At 39.8% G+C, this 22,699-nt stretch overlaps 1 protein-coding gene across 3 annotated transcripts in view; it reads right to left on the reverse strand.

Moving 5' to 3' along the window:
* Positions 1-22,699, reverse strand: part of NAALADL2 (N-acetylated alpha-linked acidic dipeptidase like 2) — a 935,329-nt gene that overhangs the window by 200,477 nt on the left and 712,153 nt on the right. For all 3 annotated transcript variants that reach the window (XM_036349786.1, XM_036349785.1, XM_036349787.1), the window contains exon 10: positions 18,329-18,475. In XM_036349786.1, coding sequence (XP_036205679.1) covers positions 18,329-18,475 — 147 coding nt within the window. The remainder of the gene's footprint in view (positions 1-18,328; positions 18,476-22,699) is intronic.

The following is a 22,699-nucleotide window of genomic DNA, read 5'->3' on the forward strand; positions in this document are numbered from 1 at the left end:
ATAATTTCAAAAGTATGACCTCAGAGTCATTAAATGCTGATTTATATACATGTTTACCTCCATTTTTTTTTTTTTTTTTTTTAGATTCCCCTCTCTTCTATCTTCTTAGAAAATACTATGACCTTGTTGAAGCAATCCTATATACTGCCTACTTACAGTTGTTTGGGGGAAAAAAAACTATATTGGGACTTTCATAAGGCAATCTCTGACACCTGTCAACCTGGTTGTCACACATTTTCTACTTTCCAGCTTCAAATGCTTTAAAGTTTCTTGATGTTTAGTCTTTAAAATGTATGTTGATTTGCAGAAAGATTTGTGCCTTGGTAAAACTGAACATAGACTCCTTTAAGAATGTCACCCTGGTACTGAGTATTAATTATCTTATATAATAAAAGGCTAATATGCAAATTGACCAAACGGCAGAATGACTGGTCGCTATGACACACACTGATCACCAGGGGTCAGCCACTCAATGCAAGAGCTGCCCTCTGGTGGTCAGTGAACTCTCACAGGGGGAGCGCCACTCAGCCAGAAGCAGGGCTCATTGCTGACAAACACTGCAGCTATGGCAGGAGCCTCTCCCGCCTTTGCAGCCATGTTAAGGATGTCTGACTGTTGGCTTAGGCTCGCTCCCCACAGGAAGCAGGCCTAAGCCAGCAGTCAGACAACCCCCGAGGTCTTCCAGACTGCAAGAGGGCACGGGCTGGGCTGAGGGACCCCTCAAGGAGGAGAGAGAAAATTAACATTTTAAGAGTACAGTAACTATGATAAAAATAGTAGTTTAAAAATGTATCCATCTCCTCAACACATATAAAATCACCATTAACTATGTTCAACAAAAAGTAAACTTATTTTTATTTCCAATAAAATATTTTATCTATATTATGCTACATAGTCTGGTACTTTTTATAATATATAACTGAAAGTACTGTGGCTGCCAATCCTATATAATAAAGAGGCAATATGCAAATTAATTCTCATGCCCTCACAAGATGGCTGTCTACGACCAGGCCGGCAAGGGAGTTAGTGAGGGATGACCAAATGACTGAACAGCACACTGCATGGGGCAACCAGGCCAGTGTTGGCGGGGGTACTTGGGGGCAACAAGGCCAGCGGGGGGGGCATTTGGGGGTGACCAGGCCAGCAAGAGGGGCAGTTAGGGGTAACAGGTTGGCAAAGGGGGGGGGCAGTTGGGGGCCACCAGGCCAGCAGGGGATGCAGTAAGGAGCGACCAGGCCAGCAGGGAGGGAGCAGTTGGGATCGATCTGGCCAGCAGCAGGGGGCAGTTAGGGGAGACCAGGCAGTCAGGCAGGTGAGTGATTAGCAGCCAGCAAGTTCTGAATTGTGAAAGGGATGTCCGACTGCCAGTTTAGGCCTGATCCCCGGGATTGAACCTTAACCCGCAGTTGGACATCCCCCAAGGGGTCCTAGATTAGAAGGGTGCAAGCTGGACTGAGGGGACCCCCTTGCATGAATTTCGTGCACCAGGCCTCTAGTAGCATATAAGCAAACAAAATTAATTATGACTAAATTCTAAACCAGCACTCCCTAGTTTCTTTTTAGATTTCTGACTTGTATTTTAGATAAATATTCTTATTAAAATTCTAACAAAGAAATTTGAATGATTCTCTGATAACAAAAATTCCAAAGATGTTTCTTTGCTCAAAATTTTTAGTATACATACAAATACCATTTGTGACTCATCACATACACACTCACATACACACAAAGTTTTAAAAATGGAATAGACTAGCACTTGTAGCTTTCCCAGAGTTTGTCCAAGGTTCCATGATGCATTCTTTTGCATAGAAAGTACACTAAAATTAACTCTTTCTTTAAAACACACCTCCCAAGACTGTATCCTTAATTGAAGATTCTCCCTTTTGAAAACTTTTTATACCTCTTTAAGCTTAAAATTTTGAATCATGTTTTCAAACACATCCTAGAAGTGATTTGCTAATCTGAGTGCCTTATAGCTTCAAGATGACAACCATTAAATAGCCACATTTTTTAGAACTCATTGACTAGGACAACCATGAATAGAACCACACCTTTTAGGTTAGGCCAACTATCAGCTGATATTCCCAAAGATCTATGAAAATTGATTCAGCCTCAAGTTTTAGGTAATAAAGTAAAGGCATTTGAGCAGGTTTACTAAAGAATATTTATATGTCCTATAACAGGACTTTCTAGTTTATCATACCTAAAGTTCAGGTTCTAGAATTCAGTCTTTTTTATTTTTTTCTTCATTTCCATGGTCTTTAGATATTAAATCAACACAGACAAATGTGTTTATAGTCCATAATTCCTTTAATAGATAAAGTTCTAGTTAGCTGAGTTCTAGAATCTCAGAATTATCTGCTCAAATGGCCCCATATCTGCTTCCAGTGATTGAGCAGCCTTCTTCTCTTGGCCCATCATCTCCAGCAAAGACTGTCTCCAATGTGCAACCCAAGTTCCAGCTAGTGGGCTACAAGTAGCTGTTTTAGGGTGCTATTGACTGTACTTAAAAGTGCAAACCAGAGTGTCCACATATATGTACACAAGGCCCTGCATAGTATGGGACCAGAATAGGGAGGGCATAAAAAGGAAGATAGGTCAAGGAGCAAAAGTCAGGGACTGCGGGTTCAGTTCTTCCATTGTTACCATATTTTGACATAGGATTCTCAGGAGCCTGAGAACATTAAATTCAAATCTTCCTTCCTGATAATTTTCAACATGTATTTGTCAAATCAGGGGTGAAGAACATTTTTTTTTAATTGAACACTTTCTTTAAGTTTGATTTATAACATTTAAATATTTAGAATTTAGCCATATATGATATAATGACCTCCATTTGTATTATCTATAGCCTATACCCTGAAATGTTAGGGAGAAGCCAGACTATGGCTTCATCTGTGAGCAAATTAAATACATTAAGTCAGTTGAAATAGAGTAAATTCCTAAGTCAACTAAAATATTAAAAATAGAAAGAATGGTGTGGAAAAAGATATGGAGTAGAAATTTATATAGAAAAAGAAGGGGGGTGATTAAAAAAAAAGAAAGGATATGAAAAACAAGGCCATAGGTACAGGAAAAGGTGAAGTAAGTCATACTAAAGAGGAGAGAGAAAGAAGAAAGTTGAGAAAAGAAGGAAGAGAATGAATAAAGCATAGAGAATTGGAGTTTAGAAGATAGCAGCTATAAATAGAAGCACTGAGCTGAGAGTAAGGAGAATTAAGTCTACTTAATCTTCTTAACTCCTAAGTTTCTGAATCTCTCTAACCTACTATTTCCTTTTACTACAGAGGAATGGATTAAAGTACCCAGGTTCAATGATCAATGTTGCTCTAAAGGTCAATGAGTCTATGAGTGCTTCTTTTCAATTAGCACATCAGAGAGAGTCCATCCAGGCATATCTATGGACACATCATTCTTAGGACCCTCTTACCACAAAAGCCTCTGACCTTACTTTGACCACTTGGATGGTCCAAAATCAGCCCTGAACTGGTAGGAGTTTGCAAACCAATGATACCCAATGAGCTATCATTCCTAACTTAGGCCATGTGACCAGTACAGAGAGGAAAAAATGTCCTGAATATAACCACAAATATTTTTCATGAGCAATGTATCAATGTGATTTTATTATGTCAAAGAATAGTTCCCAGTAATCTTCATACAAAATTTCTTTTTAATTCAAATTTCATGTATATATTTCTGAATTGTAAATTAGAAATCATTTTTAAACATGGAATATGTATAAAATGTCTAATGCTCTGATAAAAATTATAGATAAATAAAACTCAAATTACAAAATGCTAATTTACAAAACTGAAAATGACCTTGTGCATAAAGCTACAGGTTATTTTTTCCTGCTTTTACATACTTACCAGTACTGCATAAATACTACACTATTTTGCCCTAAATGTTTTCACTGATAAGAGAAAATTGGGTCAGAATAATTTCAATGCTAAAGCTATTGACAAGCCACAGTAGAAATCAAAAAACTGATAAATACTTTGCTCTTTTTCAGAATTATCTCCATTCATTTAAAATCACAGAGACAGGACATCATGAAAGGTAACTGAAGACAATTGCAGTTCTCTTGAGACTAATAAAAAAAGCCAGGACTTTCACAAGGAAGCAATAGCAATCTGTATAAGCCAAGTGGCCACGCTTCAATTATTTTTGTTTGTTTGCTTGTTATATTTATGAAACTTCAAGGCCACTGTTGTGTCTTTATCTACACATTTATAGAAACATTGGCTTATTTTATAAAAGCAAAACTATAAGCTTCTGTGTGAAACACTATAAGTTATGAAACAGATGCTGAGACCTGTAATTCCAGAAGCAAATAAAATAGTATGAAGAAGTTGTGGAGATACGAGAATGGACAAGAAATTTATGCATAGTCATTATCCATAGCTGTATTGTCTACAGATATGCAATTTCCTTTTGGAGTTCATAGCAAGAGCCTATGGGCACCAAAACTGCTCTTAACATTTGAATTGACCATTTGAAAATGTCATCTAAACTGTTCCCAAAATGGTTTTAGATGTAAAGATATTCTACTTTAAAAAATGGGCCATTGTCATTATAATTAGAAGAAACAAACTTATCTATCCCCTCATCTTTCAAACTAAATTTGGAAATAAAATTATGTATCCTATTTGCTTTATAAAATAATATAAGTTACTATAAAAACATTAATACCAGTTTTACCATAATCATAAATTATGACTTCATATTAAATTCAGCTAAGAAATATTATTCTCTTCCAACTGTTGCTTAACTTTAAGAATGGTCAAAACTGGAATGTTTAGAACCTTTGTATGGGAAACTAAAAATAATAAAAATTAAGTACCATAGCGTTATACTGCACTACAAAAGTAGTGGGAGATGGAAAGAATTTTAGAACCTCTTCATTTCATGTAGAAAGCTTTAAGAAACAACATAAGACAAGGGTCAAGATTCCAGGGACCAGAGCTAGAGAGCTAGGTTTTAAGTGATTTTACCACTTAAAAGATGTGTGATGATAGCCACGTTATTTGACTGCTTTGTACTGCAGGTTCATCTTTAACAAAAGTGGTAATACCAGTACCTTCCACAGAAGTATTAATTATAAGTACAAAAAATAAATTAAATAAATTAATATGATTAAAGGACTTAGAACAAAAATACCTACCAAAATATTATATGAACTAGTGACCAGGTGCATGAAATTCATGCATGGAGGAGTGTTCCTCAGCCCGGCCTGCACCCTCTCCAATCTGGGACCCCTTGAAGGATGTCCTACTTCTGGTTTACAGTGATTGGGCCTGAACCGGCAGTTGGACATCCCTTTCGCAATCCAGGACTGCAGGCTCCTAACCGCTCACATGCCTCCCTGCCTGCCTGATTGCCCTTAACCACTCTGCCTGCCAGCCTGCTCACCCCCAACTGCCCTCCCTGCTGGCCTTCTCGCCCCCACCTCCCCTCCGCACTGGCCTGCTTGTCCCCAACTGCCCCCCTGCTGGCCTTCTCACTCCAAACTTCGCCCCCCCCACTGTCCTGATTACCTCCAACTGACCCCAACTGATGGCCTGCTTGCCCCCAACTGGTCCGCCTGCTGGTCTGCTTATCTCCAATGGCCCTGCCTACCACTAGCCTGATCACCCACAACTGCCCTCCCCGCTTGGCCTCTAACCACCTCTACCTCAGCCCCACCACCATAGCTTTGTCCAGAAGAACATCCGGAAGGTCTCTAGGAAGGTATCCCAGTCTAATTAGCATATTACTCTTTTATTAGTATAGATAGAGGCCTGGTGCATGGGTGGGGGCCGGCTGGTTTGCCCTGTAGGATGTCCCGAATGAGGGTTGGGGTTCCCTTGGGGCATGGGATGGCCTGGGCAAGGGGCCTGTGGTGGTTTTCAGGCCAGCCATGCCCCATGGGGTGAGGGTCCCCGCTACGGGGGTGTGGCCAGCCTGGGTGAGGGGCTGAGGGCTGTTTGCAGGCTGGCCACACCCCCTTCAGGGTGGGAGTACACACTGGGGTGCCTGTTCAGCCTGGGTGAGTGGCTGATGGCTGTTTGCTGGCTGGCCACAGCCCCAGCAACCCAGGCTCCCAGACCTTCCTTGAGTGGAGGCCACAGCAGCTGGAAGCAGGTATCTGGGATTTATTTATCTTCTATAATTGAAACTTTGTAGCCTTGAGTGGAGCTTAGGGCTGGCCAGGGCAGGTGGGAAGCTTGGCTTCCTCCATCGCCAGGGGCAACCAGCTCTGTGGCTGCTGCCATCTTGGTTGGGTTTATTTGCATACTCACTCCTGATTGGCTTGTGGGCATGGCTTGTGGGTGTGGCTTGTGAGTGTAGTGGAAGTATGGTCAATTTGCATATTTCTATTTTAGTAGATAAGATATTTGCTAAATATAATTTCCATTTGTACTACCCTGCCTCTATCACTTTGTACAAGAGCTTTCTTAGCCAATATAATTTGTCCCACAGGTTGGCTGGTTAATTATTGAGAAGCTGGTTCAATTAAATAATCATGAAAAAGTACTAATACATATGTAAATTATTATATGTTAATTTAAAACCTGTGAGTGCATGTGTGTGTGTTGGCCAATATTTTGATGTAAAACCAAAGCCTTTTCACTGAACACTGGCCTGTTGAATAAAGTTCTATTATTTCTTTCTTATCTTAGTCAGAATCTAAATTTCAAGTCACCTTTTATATAAAGTTGAATTATTATAGATATTTGTGAAGCAAACTGAGTGCAGAATGCTTCTTGATTACTACAATTTCTCCCAGTCTTTATGAGAGGCCTGACCCACTACACATCAATTCTTTATTAGCAATGCACCTTTTAGAGTGTTATCATTATAGATTTCTTATAAGTAATTTTATTTTATTCTCATTATTAATAAGTTTATGAAGCAATTAAATTACCTAGTTATTAATAACAAATACAAAGGGCATACATAGATCTGAGAATACAGGATGGGGAAAGTAGGTTTACAGTTGTTTACTTGGAAAATAATACAATAAAGAATACTGCTTCACAACTGTAATCTACTTTTGCCCTACCCTGTATAGCTGACTCTGAGAGAGCATACCACTGAACCTGCAAGAACACAAATATGTACAAATTCAAAGACAGATCTTATTCTGATGAATTTCAAAGAGTCTTGATCATTGATTATTGTGTTTTAAAGAAACGAAAACTGTCAATGAATCCCACAGGTCAGTTAAGTGGAAATCAGTTAAGAGAACTTCAGCTACACTTTCTTTATTTGATTGTTTCCATGTCTGAGTCCCAATCTGGACTGTGACCACTTTGAGAGAAGGGGGACATGTTTTACTCAGGTTCGCATTTCTAATATGTGCTGGGTTATATCATGTACTTAATAAATGCTGGCTAACCAAATGCATGTGTTTCTAACAAATATCTGAATAAATCACATCAGAATCACCCTATTTCCCTAACTTAAATGCTGCCAAATTTACAACATTGTCTATCACTAAACCCACCTGTAAATTATTGCTGAAATTATCAAAAACTTCATTATAAAAAAAAAAGTTGCCTCATAAAAGGGATGGTCACAAGATAATCCTTGAAAATAGCACTAGAGGTAGGTATAATGCATGTGCTATATATTTTGACCCAACGATGATAGGCATTTGGAATAAATGTTCTTCTTTAGAATTCTAAGTGAGGGCAACAGCTACGGGAATTATGTCCTCCTTGCAGCCATTTCAAAATATTAGGCAATTTGAAGTATGATCTTTTGAATTATCCATTTGAGTCTTAAGAGTTTCTCCATTCTTTGTTTTTTCAATATCTGTCTCATATTCAATTTCTTGTGTTTACTCCTCAGGCTCTTGGAAGCACACAGCAACTTTAATAGCACTCCCTCTGTGACAGGCATTTCCTATACCATGCAATCAAAGCTTTTCAAGGCTGCTCTGTAACTGTTGATTTGTTGATTGGGGTTTAACCTTCTCCTCTAAAGGAAGGCTTCTAAGAAGTGGAATTCTTTGTAGAATCACAGTTTATGAGAGTGTTATATTCCCTACTTCATGCTGTTTGTCAGGTGAATGGGTTGGCCATACACAGTGGTGACCAGAAAAGACATACACGGGTGAATAGAGAATCACAGTTCAAATCTTTAAAAAAGAGCAAAGTTGAACACCTTGTCAGATATTATGAAGAATGAAGTGGACTATTTTAACCAAGGTCGTTCATTTCTGCAAATCAGCATTTCAGCAAGTATGGTCCAGAAAACTTCAAAGGTCCCTAAGATCAAAATTATTTTTATAAAAGGATAATAGTGACATTATATGCCTTTACACTCTTATTATCACTCTGCATTCACAAGTGCAGAGGGTACAAAAAGCTCATGAATATGGTTTCAGATTCCACATTGAAACCAACCTTTAAGAAATGAATACTTGTCAAGTTTCAGGGTAGGAACAAAGAAAAATATTTTTCATTATATGAAAAGACTGTAAGACATAGTGCTTTATATGTTTCAATCAAAACAACCTATAACAAAAGATTATACCGATAATGATGCCACTCTTCTGATTTACATATTCTTGTCTTGGGAAATATAATTTGCTGTCATAAAAGTAAATTATACTAATTTATAACAACTTTACTATTGATATTTTAAATGAATTAATTAATAAATATATTTTCTCAGTTTTAATTCCTAATATAATAAATATTTGTACATATTAGCCATGTAAACAAAGCTCTTTTATTTAGAATCTTTGATAATCTTAGAGGATAAATTGGTTTTTAGAACAAAATGTTCAAGAACCTCTGGCTTAAATGAAGCCTGAAAATAATAATATAATATTTTGATTGATATTGAAAGTACTTTTCCTAATAAGTTTTAGGAAACTAAAAGAGGGAACTAGAGAGAAGACAAAAGAATCCTTTTCTGACCTATTTCTCATTGGCACATTTTTCTTATTTTTAACTGACATTAATTTTCATAGTTATCAGTATGAAGCAGATTCTATCAGATACTGCAAAATATCAGTGCAATTAAGCAAAGTCACATATATTTGGTTCCTTAAGTCAAGAGTTTTTAACCGACTTTTGAACTGTTATTACCTATTAGCAATGACAATTATCAAGCTCAAAATGGAAAAGTAATAAAAGAATAATCTCTAATTCAAGTATGCTAACTTTTTTAATGCAGTGGAATAAAATATGAATAATTAACATGTAAACTATGTTATTTTTCTCTAAAGTCTGTACATGTACATTGTTGTATTATATCTGAAAATTAATTATTTTTAAATTACACACATACATTTTTTGATGTAGTACCATTTGTTTATTTTATCTTTAGTTTCCATTGCCCTAAGAGCTGTATCAGTGAAGATCATTCCTTCAGCATATGTCTGAGATTTTGCTGCCTGTGGTTTCCTTTAATATTTTTATGGTTTCCCATCTTATGTTTGAGTCCTTTATCCATGTTGAGTTTATTTTTGTGTATGGTGTAAGTTGGTCTAGATCTCACACCTGTCAGAATGGCTATCATTAACAAATGAACAAATGACAAGTGCTGACGAGGATGTGGAGAAAAAGGAACCCTCGTGCACTGCTGCTGGGAATGCAGACTGTGAAGCCACTGTGGAAGACAGTGTGGAGTTTCCTCAGAAAACTAAAAATGGAACTCCCATTTGACCTAGTGGTCCCACTTCTAGGAATATATCCCAAAAAACTGGAAACACCAGTCAGAAAGGATATATATACCCCTATGTTCACAGCAGCATGATTTACCATAGTTAAGATGTGGAAATAGCCTAAGTGCCCATCAGCAGATGAGTGGATTAAAACACTGTGGTACATCTACACAATGGAATACTATGCTGTGGTAAAAAACAAAGGAATTCTTGTAATTTGCAACAACATGGATGGAACTAGAGAGCATTATGCTAAACAAAATAAGCCAGTTAGAGAAAGATAAATATCACATTATCTCACTCATTTGTGGAATATAATGAACAACATAAACTGATGGACAAAAACAGATCCAGAGTCAGAGAAGCATCCATCAGACCATCAAACCTCAGAGGGAAGGTAGGGAGGAGGGGATAAAGGGGAGAGAGCAACCAAAGAACTTGTATGCATGCATATAAGCCCAACCAATGGACACAGACACCAGGGGGGTGACGGCATGAGTGGGGAGGGTGGAGGGCAATGAAGTTATGACACATATGTAATACCTTAATCAATAAAGAAAAAAAATTAAACACATACAAACATTCATACACACTCATGCTGCTGCATAAGAATCAAAATTGAGTCAACATTATCTAACTTAAGAATTAATAAGAGTTTTAAAACACCTATGCTACTTTGTCCTCAGTTGCTGGGTTACTAAATGATATTGAAACAATCATGTAAGACATCATGCCATATAAATATTATAATACTCCTTTGTCTCATTATCATTTAAATGTTAAAGCCTCCATTATAGAGGTAAATTGGGTTTAAAATAGAATGTTTCAAGCAGAAGAGCAAGCAATATGAAGTTAAACAGAGTGAGGAACCAGAGCTTGAATTTATGGTATACAGCTTGCTGGTACATGGACTGATATTTTGATAAACTGAAAAAGGCAGAACCTCTGACATGCCCTATAGAGTAAATATACTGATCTGGAACAAAACTTATGTGAAACAGCTGTTAAGTGACAGAAGAAATGTGCATTGGACCATCAGCCTGTCATAAATTGCACTTTTAATCAGAAAGCATCTGTCTTTTCATTTCCTTTCAACAATCTCTGCATTGTATTTAGTCTGCACAGAATGCCTCTCCTAACAGGTGCAACAATGTTTACAAATTGAAAACTATATTTAAATGAAGCTTACAACTAGAGACTTTTCAATTAACAGGACAATATTTTATGAGAAGGAATAATTTTAATATTTGGAAAATCCATAGATTTCTTTGCATTTGTGAAATTCAGTTATTGGAAAACTAGAGGAAAGACACCAAGAAAATCTATAGGTGAAAGGTGCTTCAAGCAATCTTATGCAATATATTAGCACCCAGAGAAGCTATAGGTAAAAGGCACTGATGAGAATATGGAGCCCTAACCGGTTTGGCTCAGTGGATAGAGCATCGGCCTGTGGATTGAAGGGTCCCAGGTTTGATTCCGGTCAAGGGCATGTGCCTTGGTTGCGGGCACATCCCCAGTGGGGGGGTGTGCAGGAGGCAGCTGATTGATGTTTCTCTCTCATCGATGTTTCTAACTCTAACTCTCTTCCTCTCTGTAAAAAGTCAATATATATATATATATATATATATATATATTTTTTTTTTAAAGAGAATATGGAAAATATGAGCTATTTGGGATAGTGATTATAAAATGTCATGTTTAATCAAAATATAATTTTAGAACTAATAATGGCCCTTATTTCCATAAAAAGTGGTAATTATGGCACTAGTTTATTTTCCTACAGTTAAATATTTTTCTGTAATCATTATTCACTTTTTAAAATTGAATTTAAGAGATTCATAATTAGTTTTGCTGGATTAAAAAATGGCAGATATATGAAGGTTTGCATTATAATCACCTAAACATTTTTTAAATACTCTCTCAAAAATATAACCAAAATCATAAAATTAGCTTCACTTAGAATACATATACAATTTTTAAACTGAAAGGAACTGTATAATTATCCATTTCAACTATTTTACTTAAGTTGAATGTAGACATAATGAACTCAGTTTTTACAGGGTCCAGGCAGGTAATATGGCTTACACGAGTCTGGTAAACAATGTGGCCCTTTAGGTTGACCATTCATGTCCCAATTTTTTAAAGAAACAGGTGTTGAAGCAATATTATTCTTAACTTCATTCTAGAACAAACAATATGGCAGATTCTTTAATAAAGAAAATGGCAAACCAGAGAGTATTGCACAATTTAGCCGATTGTGTCCATGGGAAAAAGAACCAATGTTTCCAGAATCTAATTTTTCAATAAAGTGCAGAGCAAATAAAATATATCTGCAGACTGGATCTTGCCCTTGGGCTTCTAACACATGATCTTTAGTGTAATCTTTGAGAACATGAGCTTATGGTTAAATAGATCTGAGGTCAACTTCTGTCTTGGCCATTTATTAGTTTTATGACCTTGAAAAGCAATTAGATTTTAAACTTAATTTCATCTACAACATCAACAAAAAAGTGTTACTAATAATAGCTGACTGATAAAGATACTGTATTAAATGAGATGACATAAAAAGACATAGCACAGTAAGTACTCAATAGGTGGTAGATATTATCTTAGATATTATATTATGTGTATAACATAGTATATAATACATAAATAGTATACATTATATTTTTGAATCTACTTTCAAACTCATGAAAAACCTCTAAATTTTTATCTACTTTATTAATTTAAATAGGATAAATCTTTATATCATGGATAAAGTCTCTCAGTGTTCATAACTCCTCTTAACATATAGAAATAATTATTATTGGTTAATACTGAAAGCAAAGGTTATGTGTCTTTTGGAGAGTTCACCACACAAAATTATCTCATTTTGAACATTCATATTTTTAAGGGACAAATCCATTTTTAAAAATGCCCCATGCTAAAGAAATAGAAACAATGTCATCTGTTAAAATATAAAGCATAGGGGATTCGCTTTTAGTTACGTATTGGAGAAATATAATAAAAACTAGAGGCCCAGTGCATGAAATTTGTGCATGTGTAGGGTTCATAGGCCTGGCTGGCAATCAGGGCCATTTGGGGCCTTCCAGCTGCTGGCTGGGGCCTCCCTTCCCTGGCTGCCGGCTGCCAGAGGGGGTCTTCCTTCATTCCGTACCACCTCCTAGTGGTGAGCACACCTCATAGCAAGCGATCAAACTACTTCCGGTCTCCCAGTCAAATTCTCCAGATGGTACTTTGCATATTTGCTATATATATACATATATATATATATATATATATATGTATATATATATATTAATCAACCTAATATTTTTTAAATACTCTCTCAAAAATATAACCAAAATCATAAAATTAGCTTCACTTAGAATACATATACAATTTTTAAACTGAAAGAAACTGTATAATTATCCATTTCAACTATTTTACTTGAGTTGAATGTAGACATAATGAACTCAGTTTTTACAGGGTCCAGGCAGGGTTCCTTTCAGTATATATATATATATATATATATATATATATATATATATATATATATACTAGAGGCCTGGTACACAACTATTTGTATACTCGGGGTGGGGGGTCCCTCAGCCCGGCCTGTGACTTCTCGCAGTCTGGGACCCCTTGGGGGATGATCACCTGCTGGCTTAGGCCCGCTCTCTGGGGGAACAGGCCTAAGCTGGCAGTCAGACATCCCTCTGGCAGCCCGGGAGCCCTCAGGGGATGTCCACTTGCCAGCGGGGAGCAGACCTAAGCTGCAGTCGGACATCCTTATTGCTGCTGAGGAGGCGGGAGAGGCTCCCACCACCACCGCTGTACGGTGGCTGGCTTGTGGCTGAGCAGAGCCCTGTGGGAGCGCACTGACCACCAGGGGGCAGCTCCTGCATTAAGCATCTGCCCCCTGGTGGTCAGTGTGTGTCATAGGGACCAGTCATTCCCAGTCATTCTGCTGTTAGGGTTAATTTGCATATTACCCTTTTATTATATAGGAGTGCCTGGCCAACCTGGGTGAGGGGCTGATGGCTGTTTGAAGGCTGGCCACAGCCCCTTCAAGGTGGGGGTCCCCCCTGGGGTGCCTAGCCAGCCTGGGTGAGGGGCTTATGGCTGTTTTCAGACTGGCCAAGCCCCCCAGCAGAGATCCTCACCCCATGAGGATGTGGCCAGCCTGGGTGAGTGGCTGATGGCTGTTTGAAGGCTGGCCACGGCCACTTCAGGGTGGGGGGCCCCATTGGGGTGCCTGGACATCCTGGGTGAGGGGCTGATGGCTATTTGCAGGCTGGACAAGGCCCACAGCAGGGACCCACACCCCATGAGGGTGTGGCCAGCCTGGGTGAGTGGCTGAAGGCTGTTTGGAGGCTGGCCACAGCCCCTTCAGGGTAGGGGTCCTCCCTGGGGTGCCGGGCCAGCCTGGGTGAAGGGCTTATGGCTGTTTGGAGGCTGGCCACAGCCCCTTCAGGGTGGGGGGTCCTGCTAGGGTGCCTGGCCAGTCTGGGTGAGGGGCTAAGGGCCATTTTCGGGCTGGCTAAGCCCCCCACAGTGACCCTCACCGCATGAGGGTTTGACCAGCCTGGGTGAGGGGCTGATGGCTGTTTGCAGGCTGGCCATAACCCCAAGCCAACCAAGCTCCCAGTGGAGGCTGGCTGGAAGCACGTATCTGGGATTTATTTGTCTTCTATAATAGAAACTTTGTTGCCATGAGCAGAGTCCTCAGCCGGCTCAGGGCTGGAGGGAAGCTTGGCTTTATCCATTACCCGGGCAACCAAGCCTCCCGCTTGCTCCAGCTCTGTGGCTGCCAGCTGCCATATTGGTTGGGTTAATTTGCATAGAGTCGCTCTGATCGGCTGGTGGACATGGCTTAGGGCATAGCGAAGGTATGGTCAATTAGCATCTCTGTCTTTTATTAGTGTAGACATATATAGACAGACTAAGGTCTGGTGCACAAAATTTGTGCACTGAGGGGGGGTCCCTCAGCCTGGCCTGTGCCCTGTCACAGTCGAGGAGCCTTCGCGGGATGCCCAGCTGATTGACAGGCCTGGGGGAGCAGGCCTAAGCCGGCAGCCGGGCATCCTTAGTACTGCCACAGAGGCCGTGAGCCTGGCTTCTGGCTGAGTGGCGCTCCCCCTGTGGGAGTGCACTGACCACGAATGGGCAGCTCCTGTGTTGAGCATCTGCCCCCAGGTGGTCAGGGCGGATCATAGTGACCAGTCGTTCTGCCGTTCGGTCTATTTGGATATTAGCCTTTCATTATATACTAGAAGCCCGGTGCACAAAAATTTGTGCACTCAGGGGGACGGTGGGTCCCTCACCCCGGCCTTTGCCCCCTCACAGTCTGGGACCCCTTGGGAGATAACGACCTGCTGGCTTAGGCCTGCTCCCGGGTGGCAGAGGGCAGGCCCAATCCCTAGGTGCAGACCCTGGTCGGGCTCAGAGCAGGGCAGATTGGGGAGTTGGGGCACCGCCCCCTGCCATGCACAGAGCAGGGCGGATCAGGAGGTTGCGATGCCACCCTCAGTCACACTCAGGGTAGGGCCGATTGGGGGATTGGGACACCACCCCCTGTCACACTCAAGGCAGGGTCGATGGGAAGGTTGCGGCGCCAACCCCTGTCATGCACAGAGCAGGGCCCATCAGGGGGTTGGGGCGCTGCCCCATGTCACACACAGAGCAGGGCCCATCAGGGGGTTGGGGAGCTCCCCCCTGTCACGCACAGAGCAGGGCAGATCAGGGGTTTGGGGCACTGCCACTCTCACACAGGGCCGATGGGGAGGTTATGGCTCTATCCCGTCACACACAGAGCAGGACCCGTGTGGGGGGGGGGGAGGGGCGCCGCACCCTGTCACACACAGAGCAGGGCTGATCAGTGGGTTGGGGTGCCACACCCTGTCACACACAGAGCCGCAGGGCGATCAGGGGGTTGGGGAGCTCCCCCTATCAGGCACAAAGCAGGCCTGATCAGGGGGTTGGGGCGCCTTCCCCTGTCACAAACAGAGCAGGGCAGATAGGGAGGTTGTGGCCCTGCCCCCTGTCACACACAGAGCCACAGGACAATCAGGGGGTTTGGGCGCTGCCCCCTGTCACACTGATCCTGGTGCCGGGAGGCCTCTCAGCTCCACTGATCCCGGTGCTGGGAGGCCTCCCATCTCCGCTGATCCCAGTGCTGGGAGGCATATTACCCTTTTACTATATAGGATAGAGGCCTGGTACATGGGTGGGGGCTGGGTTGTTTGCACTGAAGGGTGTCCCGGATCAGGGTGGGCATCCCCACTGGGGTTCCTGGCCAGCCTGGGTGAGGGGATGATAGCTGTTTGCAGCTGGTCACACACCCTTCAGGGTGGGGGTCCCCACTGGGGTGCCTGGTCAGCCTGGGTGAGGGGATGATGGCTGTTTTCAGGCTGGCGGGTGACTGAAGCTCCCAATTGCTCCTTTTTTTCTTTTCTTTTTTTATTCTGGGCCAGCTTTAGCTCTGGCTCCAGCTCTGAGGCCTCTGCTGCTGAAAGCAGGTATCTGGTTTGTTTGGGTTCTATAATCAAAACACTGTATCAACTCTAGCTCTGAGATCCCTGCGGGCTGAAAGCAGGTTTCTGGGGTTTTGTTTAGCTTCTATATTTGTAACAATGTTTCAAACTGCAAGCTCAGAGGCTAGCAAGGCAGGCGGGGAACATTGGAGTCCTCCATCACTGAAGCAAGCAAGCCTCATGTTAGCTTCAAGCTGCCTGGCTGCCGGCCGCCATCTTGGCTGGCAGTTAATTTGCATATCTCGCTGATTAGCCAAAGGGAAGGGTAGCGGACGTATGCTAATTACTATGTTTCTCTTTTATTTAATAGGATTATGATTTTGTTGATGAAAGTTAAATAGTCTGTGTAAAATTTGAAAAACTACTTGATGTTTAGACTAAGCCAGTAGGTATACTTTAGCCTAAAGTATTTCAGTGATAATAGTACCTTCTGAGAACTTCATTAATACTGGTTTCCAAATCTTCTTTCTATTGACACCTCAGGTCCTCCAGCTGAGCCTAATCAAATGCTACCTATTCTACCTCAGAAGTTTGTTGTCCTTAACAGTTTACAAGCTCTCTCTTCCCTTCTACTAATATGTTCTTACCTAATTGTTTTTAGAAATTCTCCCACTAATATTTTGGAACTAAAATTGGGCAATAACAATTGTGATAGCTATGATTGATAGAGGCTTTATTGCATGTTCAATATTAGCTATGTTTTTTATAGGCATAGTGTCATTTATCCTATGCATAACTATGATATGGTTCCTCATTTCTAAAATAATATTGAAAGAAGTTAAATCAGGTATCTAATAAGTATCAAGTAAGTATCAGAGTAGGGAATCAACTATTAGTCCCATTCTTAAGGCTATACTATATTGCTTCTCTAAATTCTTGGCTTAAAACTCAACCAAGATGAATCAGACCTATATTGAATAAAAGCTATCATTCAATGTGTTGGTATGACAGGAGTTGGAGGAGTTGAGATGGGAAAATGATAAAGAGATATTATAAAATATCAAGCAGAAAAATAAAAAATGAGTTATATTTTAAGACATAGATTTTATTAAAGTATAGACCGTGGATTTGCCTAAAAGAAAAGATACCGCTACACATGTACCTCATGTTCAAACAACAATAGCATATGAAAATCCAAAATTATAAAAACAGATAAGTCATAAATATTATTTTTGTATTGCCTAAGAATTTATCTCATCACAATAGGATTCACCCAGAATTTCTCCCTCTATGAATTTAAGATGTTAGATATATCAGCTGTTTACAAAGGAGCTAAGGTATGTGCAGAGAAACTAAGAATTGCTAAAAGCTAATAGATATTAAGACATTAAATACCAAAAGTTTAGTCTATAAATACAATTTAAATAGAAATTTTCAAGGACATCCATGATTATGGAACAAAGCAGGGTTTACTCTATTTCCAGCCACTATTTAGTTAATGTAAAAATTACCTCAACCAGGCTACCCCAGAGGCTTTTAAAGAACTCCCCAAAAGGCAAGCACAATTTGTTAAAAGAAAATAAAAGATCTCAACTGGTTTATATCTACAGAGAACAATTTCCAGTGACACAATTTTGAGACAGATGAATATTCTCGCAGTCCAATAGATGGATGAACACAGACTTAATTATGGTGAATCATGCCTATGTGATATTCTTTGCGGGGGTGGGGGGAGGACCTATCTCCACAAAAAAAGTTGTATCTTTTTAGGAAGGCAAACTATTGACATACTTTGGGTAGCTAATCCGCAAGACACATTAGTATACAGTATATGAAATGCATTTTCCCTTGGGCAAGGAGAAGAGAATCTATTTCATATGTCATCTGTTTCTGTGAATACTGAAGATTACAATTATGTTTTGATGTTAATCCAACTACTGCAAATTTCTTGTTGCAAAGCACACTGTGAAAATGTGAGTGACAATATAAATCTTTTTAAATTGAATTCAACACTATTGAAAAGAACTGATGTTTTCAAATACTGTTACAAAGCCTCTGAACAATAAGAATAACTCTCTAAATGAAGCAGCTTCCTATAGTGACCTAGTTGATAAGAAAGACAAATAGCCAGGATAAAATCAAATTCTGCATGTCTGCTATATTGTGTGTGTGTGTGTGTGGGGGGGGGGTTACATATTTTAGAAATAATTACCTGTAGTGACTTGATGTCCTCATAAGCAAATTGCACACTGGGAACTCCAAGGTAGTTGATGAAATAATCCGCATCACCTTGTATCTGTACGGAACTGACATTGGATTCTGGACACTGTGCTCTTCTGAAACAGTTGAGAATATTTTTCTGAAAAACATAATTTACATGGTTAGCACGAACTCAGCTTCTCAGGGCATCTCTAAATGAATGCCACTCCAAGTGTGGTCCATAGGTCAGCAGCATGGATGTCACCCGGGAACTTATTCAAAATACAGATGCTCAGGCTCCACCCATGCCCTTCTGAATGGGAACCTCCAGGATGGAGCCAGGAATCGGTGTTGTAACCCTCTTCTATGATTCTGGATTCTGATGCTCACCAAGTGTGACTAGTGCTGGCCTAAATCTAACTGCTTGTTTTTGTTGCTTCAAAAGCATTTTTTATCATGGAATTATTATAAACCACCATAACTTTAATTTGATGAACAAAAACAGATCCAGAGACAGAGAAACATTGATCAGACCATCAAACCTCAGAGGGAAGGTAGAGGAGGGTGGGGTAAGGGGGAGAGATCAACCAAAGGACTAGTATGCATGCATATAACCAATGGGCACAGACAACAAGGGGGTGAGGGCATGAGTGGGGGGTTGGGGAAAAATGGGGGGATAAGGACACATATATAATACCTTAATCAATAAAGAAATGTAAAAAAAAAAGAAGGTTGAGTCCTTTAAAAAGGTCTAGTTTTACTGTTCTTTTTGTTTTTCCATGAATTTAAATCTAAAGGATGGTTTGATAGGACACAATTCCACTTTTCTAAATATGGTTTTTTTAAAAAAACACAGAAGGAATTTTTTCCATTTTTTCTTAAAAGCATATTCCCACACATTTGAGGAATATATAACATCAACTCTGTGGGACATTAAGAAACTCTAGGGAAATATATAAGGAGATAGGATATTATTTCTTACACTAAGAGTTGTCTAGAATGCACAACATTATGAACAAATATGAGTGAGCAATAACACGAGAATACCATGTCTAATAGGCAGATAGTACAGTTGTTTGTATGGAAAATAATACAATCTATAATAATAAAAGCATAATATGCTAATTAGACCGGACGTCCTTCAGACGACCTTCCGGACTAAGCCAGGCTGCTAGGGAAGCCCAGGTCCTGGGTTGCAGAGGGAAAACAGTGCCAGCAGCCAGGGGAAGGAAGGCCTACTCTTGCACGAAGTTCACGAATCAGGCCTCTAGTAATTAATAAATAGTACTACAAGAATAAACTGTTTTATGTGGTCACAAGTGTAACTTTTGCCCCAACCTGAATGTCCTCCATACACATTTGCTATTGAATCAAAAATCAATGGATGCCTCAACCTCCCTCCCCATCTTTCTTAGGCATAATACAATTTCAAAAATACTTTTAAATATAATATATACAAATATTTTAAATATGAAGTTGAATATTCATAGAGCAAATTTTTTCCACTTTTCAAGTAAAATGCGATTTTTCAAACCCATAATGTTTCAAGATCTATTCAATATTCTTTGAGAGTCTAATAGAAAGATCTTTGTAACAAATTAAAATCAATTAAAATGGAGACCCTGAGTATTTATAAACAAGGCAAGGCATCAGCTTAAGTTATTTACAAATAACTTGGATAATTAAGCACTTTGTGAAAAGAAAGTAAAAAGAGAGTCCTACCATATAGACTAATCAGTAGCAACCTAATGCTTTTTATGGTTAATCTCACCAATTTGCTTCTTTTGAAAGCCCAGTTTTCGGAAAATAGAGTTAATCCTTTTTCACTTCCTGATAGTCTACTGGGGTGAAGATTCCTAGAGTTCTTATACCTGGAAATGTTTAGGTAAGATATTAAATATTCCCAAAGAAGAGCTACCCTTAGTACTAGATAATGAAATGAAAAACAAACAAACAAACTACTTTACTAGTATAGTATTTTAAAAATACCAAGTAGTATTGAGAGATCCAGGTGTTAAACAAACTGGCTCCTGGGAAGGAATTTCTTTAGCCAGAATGAATATTTTTAAATTTAACTTAAATGTCTTGGTCAGGCAAGTTTTTGACCAATGTCCCATCACTAGTGTCACACTCAGCCTGCTTCACTCATTCAAATCGTGGCCAGAAGCATTTGCGTTTGTGAAACCTAAACAGTTGTACTCCTCAATGTTATTAATAAAGATTTCATAGAATCTAGTCTTTTCTTTCCCCAGATGTCTATCCAATGAAATTAATAATACTTTAAGTGATCTACTTTGCCTTTACTGCAGCCACATCTATATCTTTTTGAGACATCTTATATATTCTATTCAACCTCAATAAAAATACAGGTTTGTTTTTAATGTAATTTTGCCTACATCATTTTAAATACCCATTGCAAATGTCAACCACATTCCTTACAAATAATTTTTTTTTTCACAGAAGAATTACATGGCTCAAAAACTGACAATTTTAAATTCTACAATATGTTTCTGTGAAAGAATTAAAATTTTAAAAATAACATACATATTTTTATATAAATATAGTATTTTATATTATTTTTATTCAGTCATAACTATTATAGCTTCCCTCTGACAAAAGGTATTAGCTTTCCATATATGCAAGTTCCTAAAAGGGCACAGTGACCCCATTCCAATCAACCCTTGTGTTCTTTGTCTGATGTAGTAGTTACACAAAGATCAGTTCTTATTCACCCTCATCTTGGAATTGGTTCAGGGCATTCTATCTGAAGCCAGTACAAATTCTCTTCTATTCTCTCTGCTTGCCATGGCTACTCCCATTATACACCTTTAATATTTTCATTGCATGCCATGATTTCTGACACCTTGATGTAATGATTAGTGCATTATTTCTTCCATGTTTTATGATTTTTAGACAAGCCAAATAGGCAATATCCAACCTTTAAGATGATATACCCTAAAATACTTCTGCATTCTTTTCTCTAATCTGGCTTGCTTTTATTAACTCATTTATTGAAAAGTCTTGTCTCTGAAGTTTTATATTGCCACCTTGTCCTATATAATAAAAGGGTAATATGCAAATAGACTGAACATCAGAACAAACAAACAACCAATCAAAGTGTAATATGCTAATAATATGCAAAGGCTGCTCAACTGCTTTCTATGACCTGCACTGACCATGAAGGGGCAGATGATCCAATCAGTAGGTTAACTTGCTGCTGGGGTCCAGCCAATCAGGACTGAGCAAAATGGGTTGGACATGCTTTGGAATCCGTCCACGGTCCCTCTCAGGCCTGATGGTGAACCGTTGGGGTCCCTCAGCCTTGCCTGCGCCCTCTTTCAATCTGGGACCCCTTGGGGGATGTCAGAGAGCTGGTTTCAGCCCAATGCCCCAGGCCACTCCCCTTGGGAGGGTGCCAGACACAGGGCTTATGGCTGGCGAGTGCTGCTGTGGCAACACAAGCCTCTCCTGATCGGGGCTGATTGGGCGTGAATCTGAGGCACGCACAGTGGGGCCAGGATGAGCAGGAGCGACAGGTAGCAGCTGAAGGTGGCATTGGACTGCAGGTTTCAGCCTGACCCCTGCAGGCTACCCAGAGGGATCCCACCTGTGCATGAATTCGTTCACCGGGCCTCTAGTTCTTACATAAGCTCCTTTGATAAACCCAGTAAGACAGCAACAGAGTGAGCATTATCTAGAATTGTTTTCAAATTATATGTTGAGGGTTCAGGCTGTTAAACCACGTCTGTGGTGCTACATGTGTACTATTTACTGAGAGAGAATAGAGCATGAAAAACAGGGTTGTGTGGCTCAAGGGATAACTGAAGCTATAACTGGATACAGTTGGATATTGAGCCTCATGACAGAGTTAAGCCCTCATGAAAGGTATAAGCTTCAAGAAAATATTCAACGTTGGAACCTTCAGGAACACCACAGGGTTCCCTGAAAAATCTTCCTGGGCCCTGTTCCCTATCAACTGAGGCCAGAGTATCTCTGTAAAGTCATGCAGAGAGGACTTACTGCATCAGCGTCTCTCTCTCTCTCTCTCTCTCTCTCTCTCTTTCTCCCTCCCTCCCTCCTTTCTCCACCTCATTTTCTATTGCCTACTCTTCTTATTTAACCAGTGATGAGGAGAGGACACATGTGACCCTCAACCCTGTGTTTATTTTATTCTTTTGTGCTTTTGTTTCTATCTAGCTTCAGAGTAAAATAGTCAGAATAAAAAGAACCCAGTTTGTAGACTGGAATTGCCCCCTAGCCCCCGACCATCATTATATCTAGGGATTTCCCTTAAGAGAATAACATTCCTGATACAGAAACCTTGTCCTCTAAATCTTTTTATTATTTCTTGCTTTAAAACTTAGGCCAAATTCACGAGCCTCAA

Source organism: Myotis myotis, unplaced genomic scaffold (genome assembly GCF_014108235.1).
Source record: "Myotis myotis isolate mMyoMyo1 unplaced genomic scaffold, mMyoMyo1.p scaffold_m19_p_2, whole genome shotgun sequence".
Lineage (NCBI taxonomy): Eukaryota > Metazoa > Chordata > Mammalia > Chiroptera > Vespertilionidae > Myotis > Myotis myotis.